The 14,166-nt window shown below is 36.9% G+C and overlaps 1 protein-coding gene across 1 annotated transcript in view; it reads right to left on the bottom strand.

Annotated features, from left to right (window-relative positions):
* The window catches only part of OTOG (otogelin), an 83,092-nt gene that overhangs the window by 36,984 nt on the left and 31,942 nt on the right, over positions 1-14,166 (bottom strand). The window contains exons 24-32 of the mRNA XM_054172041.1: positions 13,282-13,389; positions 9,726-9,864; positions 8,711-8,842; positions 7,551-7,697; positions 6,816-6,935; positions 5,854-5,970; positions 4,941-5,097; positions 3,913-3,939; positions 1,099-1,266 (exon numbers count right to left, since the gene is read on the bottom strand). Of these exons, the coding sequence (XP_054028016.1) occupies positions 1,099-1,266; positions 3,913-3,939; positions 4,941-5,097; positions 5,854-5,970; positions 6,816-6,935; positions 7,551-7,697; positions 8,711-8,842; positions 9,726-9,864; positions 13,282-13,389 (1,115 nt within the window). The remainder of the gene's footprint in view (positions 1-1,098; positions 1,267-3,912; positions 3,940-4,940; positions 5,098-5,853; positions 5,971-6,815; positions 6,936-7,550; positions 7,698-8,710; positions 8,843-9,725; positions 9,865-13,281; positions 13,390-14,166) is intronic.

The raw sequence follows: 14,166 nt of genomic DNA, 5'->3' as shown, positions 1-14,166 counted from the left end.
TCTAAACTTTCCCTTGTCTACAGTTTGTCTGAACCTAGTAAAATACATTAATTTTTCTGAGGTACCAAAGACCAAGAATGTCTTATAAATGAAGATATGGATATGAGAAATACTGTATTGATTGTACAAACTCCTCCACAGCCTGTAATTTACTCAAATTTGACCACGAAGCACACATTCCATTTACAAAGTTAAATCCTTAGCAAGAGATTAAGGCAACAGAACAGTAGAACTGCCCATCCCTTTCCAAATCCGAATTGAATGCAATGTACAAGTGTCTCAAAACTATGACTAATAAAAGAAGTCTGGCCCTGGATATTCTGTTACATCAGTTCTTGTGTCAGTTCTAGAGACAGCAGTATTACTAATCACATGCTTGTCATTTTTTCAAGTGACCCATATCCCTTCTTTAATTACACAAAGACAGCCATCTTCAGCCTGTCCAAAGAGCTGATCAGGGGACTCTGGGCAGTAAAACTGTGTAGAGACTCAAGTGCTCTGGTGGTATTAAAGTTGTGTCTGCAGACCATTCTAGCATTTCAATGACACAAAGTGTTGAATATACTCTTGTAAGCTTTCCCCACCTCTCTGAAGGTGTACAAGGCTGCTTTCATCTGCTGAATAAGCAACACATTCCTTCTGTGGAAACTTAATTCAGGACATGAAGAAAATAAATGTGCAGTACATATCCTTACACGGTTCAAGTAAGTGTCAATGCCATCTCTCTACAAGTGGCTTGACATTGAGCCATGGTGGCAAGTTGAGTGAATTAGGGAGTAACTTGTATAATTTCTCTCCTATACTTTCCCATGTTCCATTTCTGATAGATTACAGGGGGAGGGAGCAATGCCTATCTAGAGCACTGAGTTACACCACCAGTTTGGTGCTTCTGAAGGTTGGGGGAGTTTTGCTTTTTAACCAGAAGTATCTACTTATAAAGTTATAATCATCTAATTAAACCAAATGAAAATTTTGGCAGAAAACATTAAGATGCCTGAACAGGTGACAGATAAATATTTATTTTTTTCCACCCAAGTCTATTCTTAAATGTAGACTTATACTCAGTGGCAGAATTTGCCTAGGCTGCAGTGTCTTTACCATGTGCTTTGGGTTTATAAAGTCCTGAAGTGAGCATAAAGCTCACTGCATGTCCAGGAACAATATCTTCTTTTCTCACTGGAAAAACAACACCATCCACCAGTTTCACTGCCATTACAAGTTCTTCATCCAGGTAGCTGACCACTTTATATGGACCTTTTCCCAGAGCTGTTGAGAAAACAAAAAATCTGAATTATCTTTCATAGCAAGTTTCACAAATGCTTCAGCTCTAAAGATTATGACACATCACATAATGTAAAACACATCTTTCTACTCTGAAAATAGCTTTAGGTGCCACACATTAACCTAAGCCAACAACCAAAACAAAGCCAAACTCTTTGAAAAAATACCTGTTCTAAAAACTGCCCAAGCTACCTAGTTTCAAATTTCAAGATTTCAAGATTTTCTTTTCTTCCCTCTCACCCACTTCAGTTTCATAGTAATTTTATTAAAGTTAGTTGACCCCTCAGTTATTTGATTTGGAAATAAATGGTGTTCTACAGAGCATCCTGAAATCCATGTTAGTTTGTATGGTTGAACTGATGATATGCTTCTTACTATTCTTTAAAATCCATTTTATTATTGTCCAAAGTGTGAAGCATTTTGCAGGCAATATAAGTTTGTTGTCGTGAAGTATCAAAGAACATTTTGAGCATAGATACAAACACAACACTGGGAAGTGAGGCAGTGTCCCACCTGCTCATTTAGTTTCAATTTCAGTGCAGAAAAGTATTTTAAAGTTCATTTTTTAAATGTATTTGAAATTATTTCTACAAAACCCTCTGTTAAAACCAGGCATTTCAGAGCACACCTGGGCAATTCACCTCACTACCATTTTATCCACAAGATAGGACACAGCAAGTATATGTCTAAAGTAGAAGCAGAACTGCTCAGCTTATAGTTGCATCTAATACCATCGAACCTTAAAATCCGTTCCAACAGGTTAAAAGTTTGGACTGCAATCTGCAGCCTGCCTTCATATTCTGGTCCTCTCTAGTCTGTTTAACTCAATTTTATTAAGGATTTTGAAATTCTGAATCTGCACTGCAAAGTTTCAGACTCTAATGGCATAAATAAGTAGCCAGTTAGAACACAAGTCCACACCTAGTTAAACGTGTATAGTGATATCTGGTTACCTTCAGTGCAGGCAGTTGAAAAACATCTTCAGAATTACTTAAAACATCCAGTGTTCTGGAAATGTTATTATATGTTTACGGCTCATATTTCAGTCCCATCCAAAGCCTGAGAAACTACAGCTACCAGTCGAGAATTTCCCCTTACCAAAGACAAAAGGCTTCTGCTTCTAGTAGAACTGGAACTATTTCACTCTGGATTCATGACAAAGTTATAGAGGAAATATCTCTCTGATCTAAGACATTTTTTAAACCTTCTGTCTCCAAAACTAAGTAAATCTGGGGAGTGCTACTATATTTAAAGTAGAAAAGAAACTCTTTTCCCCCCACTAGCAGTTCTAAAACATACTATGTTGAACATAGATGAGCTGAGTTAGCAAAAAGAAGCAAGATACAAATTGAAAAGTATATGATAACTAGATTTGTTACAAACTGGTCACATGCTCAGCTCTCCACTATTTCAACTAATTTCTGTCAGTGAGAATTCAGTAACAAGTAAAACTAATTACACACTTCAGAAGTACATGTTATCATCTAACTTCACTTGGCTGCTACCACAGATGTCAATCTGCTACAACTGCAATAAGATCACCTACATCAAACTGTGCTTCATTTATAAAACAAACCAAAAAGGAACCTGGAATCACCTTTTATGTTCCTGGAATCACCTTTTATGTTCAGCTGGTCTTTATTTACATTAATGGTGTAAATAGTGATTCAGACAACATTTTACTGCATTGGCAGTCAGTATATGAAAAATGCAAATTTCCTGGATGTGTTGTTTGGACCTGGCATGTTGCACAAGTCTCTCCCAATTTAAATTCCATCCTTTTCTGAAATCTTTCTGTGGGCAAGTTGCTGCAATATGGAGTCTAACAGAAGACCAAAATATCACAAACTATCTGGATAGACAGTCTTCTAAATGAGCTTGATAAAAAGAGCTATAGAAGAAATAGCAGGAGTCCTGACCACTCCACACATCAGGCTGTCTTGCAGGGCTTGTATGTGTGCCATGTCTGACTATGCAGACACAACAGAACTTTAAAATAGTCTGAATATGGATTCCAGAGTTAATACAGCCATAGAGCACCCAGTGCAGGCTCAAAGGTTACTTAGCAAAAGTACAAGTTTGCATCTCTCTGAGAGACATACTAATGTCACAGCAATGCTTGCTGCTCAGGAACTTAAAGCTAGGTAAAATACACCTAAATGGAGAGTTAATCCCCACTTTGGCAGGAAAAGTTGAAATATCTTAATAGCCAGCTCCCTCTGCAGGATGCCCACCAGAGCACCACTGGTTTAACAGACCCACTGGGCATCAAATATGTCTTAAGCAAGTAGTGTCACTAGTACTAGTGAGTTGAATAGTTTATTGGTTACTGATGTAGTTGTTTAATCATAATCCATAACTGGAAATATAATTTTAAAATATTCTTGGGAAAGGCCAAAAAAACCCCCCAAACCAAACACACAAAAAACCCAACTATGACATTAAAAGCATTTCAAAAAGCAAAATAAACCAGCAAAATAGAATCTTGTCTGTTTAACTATTTATCATTCACAACTGTTTTCATGAACACAATTATTTTTATATAAAACACTAAGACTTATTTTGAAAAAATTAATAATAAAACCCAAACAAAAATTCTACTGACTTTTTATCAGCTGCTTTAGGACATACCTTTGTTGAAATATTCACAATCATAAGCTGAAAAATAAAAATATAAGAAACACATTTGCAGGCATTCTGCAGATAAACAGACTTCCTATTACTGTCTACAATTAAGGGGTAAGCCAAATGCTTGGGCAAGTTAGATCATACACAAACATACTCAAAAATTATTCCCAAGTATTTACTCCAGTGCTTTAAATAAAATACCAATTTAAACTATACTGGTTTCAATAAAACATTGGTTTCTAGCAAGAAACAGTAAGCTTACATATCTACAGCTGTCTTTTTGTGACCTCTAGTGGTTAAGTTTTGCTGTCTTTCCACACTCACATTAAAACACATGTACAATTTCTACAAAACATTCTGAGTAATCCTCTCACTGTAGGGTATATTTGCTGTGTGACTGAGCAAGCTGCATGCTCTGTGCATGTGCAAAGTTAGAAAAATGCTTGCTTCCTTCCCTTCTTTATATCTTGCCCTTTTTAATCACACCTTTGGGGAAATGACTGCTGGTAGGCATTTGAACTAGATGCCACCAAAAAAAAACCAAAAAACCACTACCTCAGATTTTCTACAGCTTCTGAGACCTGCTGAACAGGAATAATAAAGTAATAATGAAGTCCTGTTTTAAAAAAAACTACTTTATTTTTCTTCAAAAGACCTTTACATTTCACACTTGCTTTGGGGGGCAATACAAAGGCAGCTATGTTTCTGTTAGGAAATGAAGCTGTCCTGAAGTTGGGAATTAAGCTGCTGCAACTTTGGTTTGAGGGATGCATTCTGCATCTTAATGCAGACTTCCCACAATGTTTCCTTTCGCATCACAGGTCAAAGAATTAAAAATAGAAGACCACCACCCACAAATATGGAAAGAGGTGCACAACCAAGCTAGACTACAATGGACATGGAGGGCCACAAGAGGCACTTACAGCGTGGCTTAGTAATTCAATTCACAGCCACACATGATAATGCAATCAATTTTTCATGTCTGAATCTGATGAACGCAGCCAGTGGCAATGCTAGTTAAGCAAACTTACGACACACTCTAGGGGACCTCCAGTCTACAGCAACTCCATGCTGGCAGCACTGATGGGCATATGCTGATACACTTGTACAGAAACACTCACAGTCACCTCCTTGGTTACAACCACATGTATCTGTCAAGCAATTTGAGTAAAACCAGGTGACGTCAATCTAGAAACATAAATATCACTTATGAAAAATACTCATACAGACACTGGCTACAATTACCTCAATACAAAGCTATGACTCATTAACAATTTATATATAAGATTTCAAAGTATTAAGGATTTTAAATGAAATGTTTCCTGAAAGACAAGAAAAACAGTTTGTTAGAACATATCATAAAATCATGTACAGTACTTAGTAACACAATTAAATCAGTGCTCCATTAGAAACATGCACACTAGGATGTTCATGTGACCATGTGTAATATTTAAACCATACTAATCTACAAAGAAGCTTCTGAAACAAGAGAAACTCTCTCTGAATGGATTAAAAATAAAGCAAAACCAATAAATCTCAGAAGCTTTATAAAAGTTAGATATACATAAAATGTAAGCAATAATAAAGCCAAATAAGGCAACAGGTTATACCAATTCAAATAGTGCTTGGGATGCAAAAAGATAATATGAATTTGGTATAACTGCCTGCATTAATTACAAAGGGGACTAATAGGACTGCTTGTATCACAGAATAGTAAATTGGTGGCTGACTGTCTAAGTCAGCTAAGCATAGATAGGCCAGTCACATTTGAGAATCAGAAGAGGTATGGGTTATACTTTCTTCACATTCTATTTTGCTCTAGTACTCAAAGTTATTATGTTATGCAAGAAAATATGAAAGTTTAAAGTGATGCCTATTGAAGAGTAAAGTTTCTCTCTAGTGATATGCTTATTTTCACATCTTTCTATATTGACCCCAACTCACCACTGGATGGCAAGCTTCAAATGCTTCACTTAACAATATTCCACATTCCTTCTTGGCAAATGGCTCTCTAAGAGGATTCATACTGCATGGATTTCGAATGTCAGAGCTGTCAACACACTTAACCAGAAGGCAAAATCAAGATGAGAAACTTGTTTGATAACAACTTTGTATTTAAACTTGCAAAGTTCAAAAAACTTGCTTTGTCTTCTTTAAAAAGACATGTAAAATGAAAAACAAAGAAATCATTTCTGAAAGTAAAGCCAGCCTAAGACATGCAAATCAAAGGGGATGGCAATCTGCAGAAAAGGAGAAGCAGACAATCTGAAGAAATATTTCATTTGAGTGCATCACAAAGACACATATATACATGTAGGTCTAAATAGAGCTGCCATGCAGTTCCAACCTGCAGTCCTTACACCTGAATAGCGTAGCTTACATAAATAACAACTTTCATTTGGATAACATACATTAGAAGCGTCAGAAATTCCATCTTCATACCCAAACTGATAAGAAGGAACATGTCTATAACACCACTAGACACAATACATTCATTTTCAACAGTACAACACATGAAAAGATTATTTTCTCCTTCTTTTGCTATGGTTTCACAATTATGTATTTCTCATCTACCAAAGATCAGCCAAAGAGACAACACAGTCTAAAGTGAACCCACAATTCTTCCTTTATGTAAAAAATTACAACTGTTCAATCAACAGCCACAAAACCACTTGTAGATTCTGAATATTGTGAAGTATTTTTCTCTTCACTGTAGTGCTGTGCAGAAAAAAAAATAATGTCCTACTTCTTCATGGATCATGATATTTGTAAAAACCATTGACATGACCATTTGCATTGCTGCCTGTCTGACACTTCCAGGAAGGCATTTCTGATTTCATTCTAGATAAATTACATGATATAATAGCAAAAAATCTACAAGCAAATGCATTCTTTTTAGTTTATACCTCTACGGCTGTCCAACTGCTTCCAAACTCTTGTGAGTTTGTTAATTCAAAATTATCTGGTGTCCGGAATTCATTTACTGTCTTCAAATCAAAATTTCCACATAATCCAGTCAATTTACCCTGGGCAAAAAACAAACACACACACTAACAATAGAATCTACTTCCACGTGACACAAAACACTACTTGCCATGACTGCTTGCAAAACTTGCTTCTTAAATTCCTGTCTTCAGAGGCTTAATAAATTTGTCAGGACTTGATCCTTTGCGTCTAAATATCAGCCAAAACAGTTCAGCTCTTTACAATAATGTTATGGAAAATATAGTATTTTGACAACACCAATGTTATTTCCTTTCAATTAACTATCTCTAAGCCTTTAAGAACGGAGTTGATCCTTGAAGAAAAGAAGTTCCTGTTTGCTAGGTAGGTGCTTTTTTGTGCTTCAGCAAAATAACACTTACTCCACTCTTACAGGGAATGGGTACAGAAGAAGAACGTTGTCTCAGATATTTATTTCTGTTGTTAGAGAAATTAGACAGTAAATACTGACTGGGAAAGAAAAATAAGTAAATGAGAAAGATTTTAATTAACAAGGTAGTCAAATGATTCTTTCCTCAACTCTGCCACTGAGTTCACACACAGTTTATAACACATTGTCCATTATCTGAAAGATAACATGTCTCATACCTTTGACATACCTCAAAGAAATGCACATAAGACTGTTGGCTTCCACTTACCTGCCACTGATGACCAATCTGTACATGAACTGTTGTTCTCTGATCCCAAAGAATGGTGATGTGCTCACTGGGAAAATGAATAACAGTGAAAAATCCAGCTTTCCAGAACAGTATCTTTTGTAGTTCATCTATGTAACTAGACAAGCTCTGTTGGAAGTAAAACAAGAGCGCTATAATGTAAGTAATGTCTTCACAAAATGTTCACTTGACAGGAAGTAACACACCTAAATAACATCAACAACATCATTCTCAGACAGAAGTCCAAAAACTGACACAGAAGGATACAGAGGGATAAGTGCTTAAACAAAAGTGGTCTGGGTTTTGATTGTGAACTGTGGACAATTTTTATGATCTTCCTCTTTAAAAAGTTGGGTTCATATCAGATTTACAGAATTGGAAACAGCAACTGGAGTGAAGAATAAAAAGTTAATGCTTCATTTTGGAGGTTGAAAAAATAATTAAGTTTAGATTCCTGGGTATGATTTTCACTTAGTTAAACCTCATTGCATTCAGCAGGTCTTTAGCCCCATGCTCTTTTTTAAGACAGGTGAGTATAGAGATGCATGAAGCATCAAATAAGGAATTGTTTAATTGTCTTATTTACATACAGCATTCGTCTCTCCATCTAATAACAATCAGGTTTGAAATTATTTGTATCATTGTACAATAACTTGTGAAAGTGAAGAGACACAATTTCCCTTGCATAATGAGACTATAAACTGTAAATAGTACTGTTTACACTGAAATTACTAAATATTCACAGCAATTTTGCAGTTTGGCCAAAACAAAACTTAAATTCAGGCCATGGAGTATATACCAGGGACTGCAATGTATTTTTTTGACTGTAAAGTAATATTCTTCCTATACATTCTAAACCAGATGAACCTCTTAGTTCTAGCAAAATTATTAGCAAAACTCCTGCTGTTTTAAAATTATCTGGATTTCTCTAAAGACATTATACAGGAACGAAGTCTAAACAAAAGAAAAACATTCATCTCTTCTCATATTTTGTGAAATACCAACAAGATTTTTTTTAAGCTTTCCACTGAACAATCCAACTGTGATCTACTACTTGTGTGGCACAGCAAGTTTTTCTAATGAAAGAAAAAAAAAAAACAGAGAACTACATATACTAGCTTTTGATCAGTGCTGAAACTTACTAGATTTCCAGTTTCATCATCAAATATTAAAGAAGATTTTCCAACATTAATGAAAAGGTTTTTTCTGCATATGATTCCAGTATTAAAGCAGTTAATATTCTCTATAACAACAGAAAAACTGATTGAAGTACCCTGAAGAAAAAAAAAAGGACATTTAAAAATATACTAATACAAGTATGTATATCATTATATAGTTAAATTAGTAGAAAACTCAGTGTATAATTATTATGTTACGTATGAACATGAGCCAGCAGTGTGTCCAGGTGGCCAAGAAGGCCAATGGCATCCTGGCTTGCATCAAGAATAGTGTGGACAGCAGCAGCAGGAAAGTCATTGTGCCCCTGTACTCAGCACTGGTTAGGCCACACCTTGAGTATTGTGTCCAGTTCTGGGGCCCTCAATTTAAGAAGGACATTGAGACTCTTGGACATATCTAGAGAAGGACAACAAGGCTAGTGAGAGGCCTCAAGCACAAGCCCTACCAGGAGAGGCTGAGGGAGCTGGAATTGTTTAGCCTGGAGAAGAGGAGGCTCAGGGGAGACCTTATTGTAGGTCTACAACTACCTGAAGGGTGGTTGTAGCCAGGAGCGGGTTGGTCTCTTCTCCCAGGTAACCAGCAGCACAATGAGAGGACAGAGTCTCAAGCTGTGCCAGGGGAAGTTTAGGCTCAAGGTGGGGAGAAAGTTCTTCACAGAGAGAGTTGTTGACCATTGGAATGGGCTGCCCAGGGAGGTGGTGGAGTGGACGTCCCTGGAGGGGTTCAAGAGGGGACTGGACATGACACTTGGTGCCATGGTTTTGTAGTCATGAGGTGTTGGGTGTCAGGTTAAACCTGATGATCTTTGAGGTCTTTTCCAACCTTGTTGATTCTATGGTTCTATGATTCAAACTCTAAGCAATATCAAAGCTTAAAAAACAGCATGTAGGCCTCAATAAAATATACAGATTGGAATTAAGTAGAAGGGTAGGTTTTAAATGCCATTAGACAAAGGCTTAAAAAAAAAAAAAGTCTCACCTTAACCAGGTAAACCTTACAAGTTCCAACAAAGTCAAATGTGAGTCCATCAAACGTTCTGTAATGCCGATCCCCATATGCAGTACACATTGATGGGCAAGGATGGAAGGAGCATTGAAATGTTCCATGCTGGCAAATGCTGAAAAATGTATGACCAATAATGGTAATATCAACTGCAGCCACAGACAAAGATTACAGCTATTTTACTGGGGGATGGGGTAGGGGGAAGCCATGCCAATATGCTGACTGCAGACAGAAACATTTTCAAATTCTAACTAAAAGCAGCACATATAAATTGATTTGATTGGATAAGGGGGAAAAAGTATATATGGAACTCATACAGCTTGTGTTTATTCCTGTTAAAATTTATAGTTGCTGTAATATCTAGACATCAAGGGGCATTTCTTTTGTTGAAACAAGAAAACAAACAATGCCACTGGAAGCAACACAATTTATTCTCTGGTCAGTTATGTACCACAAAAGCTAAAGCTTTCTTTTTCAACTTGTCACAGAACATTTATTTCAACACAAGCTGAATCCTAGAATCAACAAGTAATGTGTCCTTTTACTACAGTCTCTACTTAAATGAGCATTTCACTGATGTGCAAAGGAGAAATTTCAGTATCACTATTTTGGTGCTTAGGTTGCTTAAAAAAAAACCCCATGGTTTGGGTTCTTGGGCATTTTTGGGTTTGCTCAATTTTTGATTTTTGCTGGGCTTCCAGAATAGTTCAAGTTCTGAGTATGGTCTCCTTGAGCATCAAAATGTTTTAATCACACATATACCAAGTGACTATTCAGACTTTTCTGAATTACTTTCACTTCGTAACTGCTGGACAGCAAGGCTTTACAGCGCTCATCCTGCATCACCCTGTTGCAATGGAAACAGCATTTTCAGAAGTGATGCAAGGTTTCTTATAGAGGGTAGAATTTAATTTCCTATACCCCAATGTTATTTTAGTTTTTCAAATATTACTTTTTATGCTTCTAAATCACCTGGACAGTTAAAAAACTTGCTTCAACAAGGACAGCAGAGCTGACACCCTGATATAGCTTTACCACAGGTATATTTTATAAATATAGGTTCAAATAAAGACAGCATGTGATACAATTTTTGCACAGATCTATGCTTAGTTTCAAAAATACTAAATTTTGGCTTTCCTGATTAAAAGAATGCTTCACACTTTACTACTAAATACTAACCTGACTTCATAAATCACTAATGGTTGGCAACACATAATTGAAGGACCAAGAAATAATTTTTCTGTCAGTTTAATGTTTTATACTGCTATCATACAAGACAGAGTCAGAACACTGCAAAAAAGCAGCAATTACCTTACCTTGCACAACACAGCACCAAACTGCTGCTCTGCTACCTTTAGCTAGCAGCACATAACAATTTCAGGCCATTGCACTCAAAACACAAACTGGGAAACCTAGAGCTGCAGTTCACCCAGACCCCAGAACTTAGGCTGAACATTCCTGGCACTCCAATGCTAGTTTTGTCAATTTAAGAAATTACATTATTTGCCATTTTACTGTTCAATAGACAAATCAGATTAATAGTTAAGTTGCTAATACTACATCAGATGCGAATAAGATGATACTAAATATCAACACAAGCTATTTCCATGCTCTAAACACTGAAACCATTATAACTGTTCTGAGTGCTTAAGTGGGTTTGTTTGCTCAGGAGTATTCTCATGTTTTGCACAAGCAAACACGTGCATTTCCCCTCATATATCACTACACCCCTGCACACACACAACCGTCTCAAAGACTTGCTATACTTGGTATCAAGCACAGCTCATGGCAGACTTCTGTCTTTCAGTGAAACTGTCAAAAATCCATTATCACTTAATCTGTCTTTGCTTCTGGACATGGAATACTAGAATAGTCATGACAGCATTAAGGATTTGTAAATAATTTATGGGCCTGGCCTCAGGGAAAAAAAAACAACAACAACAGTAAAAAACCAAAAATGTGAAGGCTAAATATCCAGTGTCTTTTTGCCTGCACTGCTGCTGCCTTTGGTGAAGTCTCATGCAAATTAAAGGGATATAATAGCTATTTCTGATGCAAGCAATCCCACGCCAGGTCCAATTGGAAAGGCCTTTGGAAACAAGGGGGTGAATAACCCGGGTCGCTTTACCTGCCTGCCCAGTGGAGATGGCTTGTAAGTCGTTTCACCAGTCGACCAAAGGGCTACAAATATCTTCTAGAGCAGATACTGAGGACCTGACGAGAGGCAGAGGTAGGCAGTCAGCCCAAGGCTGGAGGGGGCAATGACATCCAGACAAGGCAGTGATTAGTGCTGACTGGATAAGCCTTCACTGTACTAAGCTATACAGAGCTGTGCAGGCCAGGAGAAGTAGTTTACCAGGTGACATGAGTTAAATGTTCCTGGTGAGCTAAAAGAAGGGCACAAAAGTAAGGAATTGCTCTGCTGAGAAGGAGGCTTTATCACTATGCTGATGCTTTAAAGATGGAGGGGCACTTTTCATGAGGGTGTCTAGCAATAGGACAAGAGGGAATGGTTTTAAGCTGAGGGAAAGTAGATCTAAACTGGATCTTAGGAAGTTCTTCAGTGGCAGGACTCTGGAATAGGTTGCCAGGAGAGCTTGTAGATGTCTCCTTCCTGGGGGTGTTTAAGGCCAGGCTGAATGAGGCCTTCAGCAACCTCCCACGGCAGAGAGGTTGCAGTAGATGATCTCTAAGTTCCCTTCCAACTCAAGCCATTGTATGATTCTGTGATAGTACAACTGATTTTTCTGAGGCTCTGTTAAGACAAACAGTGCTGCTTAGTGCCAGCTTGCAACATTCAAGAGTCAGAGACAGAAACAGGCAGGGATCATCATGAAAGAAGTTTGTTTCAGGACTGTGCAGACATCGTGTGTTTTCATATCTTAGCTCTTACGAAGCTTACTGAAATGGCATAGACATATAGATAGCTATAGGATATGTGCTACATTTACCCAGGAATAGTATGCTATACTTCCTTTAAAAGTCAATTGATTATCTTATCCACACACACAAAATTAGCAGCTGATTTATCTTGTGCTATGCTCAGTACATGATGCTGTTTGGTTCTCTCCTTAATTTGTCATTGTAGTGGGTGTATACTTATGGCCACAGGGCTATGTTTTGGGTCCCTAGACTGCTCAGATGAAATGCTAAATGAAAAAATGAGTAAGTAGAAAGCCTTAACTGATGTCACTCAGATGCCGTATTTGAGGGATATCACCTGCACTTTAGGAACAGTAACCAAGGAATATGAATATAAATAACCTTGATAATAAAAACTCCCATTTTTTAAAATCAAGCTTTTTAAAGAAAAATTCCCAATAGCTCTAATTTTATTATATAAAAGCTCCCTGAATCAATAAAACCTTTTAAAAAGTCATTTTAATAGCTCTTCAAATTAGTGTAAACACAAAGTTAGGGTAAATTATTGATCAGTCTATTGTGCAAGTTATGATTAAGAAACAGAAAAGAATAATCAATCCATAAATACACAACTAAAATGAAATAATCACCTAAATAGATCTTTGCTTACCATGTATGACAGGAAGAAATTACTTTGTCACCTGGAAAGTATTCCTTTCCTTTCCATGAACATGGACACTCATCCGCATCTAAGCACACATCCCCATGTTTAACAAGGCTATCAAAAAAAGAACAAAAAACACACATTCAGCAGAAGTACATTTGCTATCTAGGTACAAAAATATCTTCCTGAATTTTTAAATTATTGGGATTATGATTATTGAAAAACAACAGCTTACATTTTGGGCACTAGCCCTTCAGCCACTAACCCTCTGAAGGCTTAATCATTAGCACACAAATATTGAGGACAGGGAAACTATATTTCACCACATTTGCTGTAACTCAGCCAATTAACTTTTATTTCACTCCAGCCAAGAAATCTTCCAGGAGATGCAGGAGCCATGCTTTATAATCACAACTCCTAGATAGAGATTTTTTTTTTTTTAATATAATTCTGAAAAAGATTCCATTAACAGAGAAACAATAGAGGAGTTCTTGTCTGGCAAGAGTAAATAAAGCAACTAGACTAAATTTTAAAGTAAATATTTGTGGCACATATTATGACTTAGACTCTTCTTCAGTGTGTTATTTATCAGATGGAAATCTACAACACTGCAGCTCTTCTTAATAGCAATGTCTAGACATCATAAACTTCCCTCCTCCATCAAGCAGCAAAACTGTAATTTTCCCCCAGGGTATGTGAAGTGTTCTTTGTAATCCATACTTACTTCAAGTATTGTGTCACTTGAAGGCAATAAACTGTGAGACTGAAATTCCCAGTGCTTAGAATTCAACAGGGCACATTCAGACACAAAGAGCATCACACTGACAAGGTAACAGAAAATGCAGGTTTTTCCTCACTATTACCCTGGCTAACCCAAGTGATAACAGCTTT

The sequence above is a fragment of the Dryobates pubescens genome, chromosome 22 (genome assembly GCF_014839835.1).
Source record: "Dryobates pubescens isolate bDryPub1 chromosome 22, bDryPub1.pri, whole genome shotgun sequence".
In the NCBI taxonomy this organism is placed as follows: domain Eukaryota; kingdom Metazoa; phylum Chordata; class Aves; order Piciformes; family Picidae; genus Dryobates; species Dryobates pubescens.
Note: the sequence above shows the minus strand (reverse complement) of the source record. Positions and strands in the feature narration are given on the sequence as shown.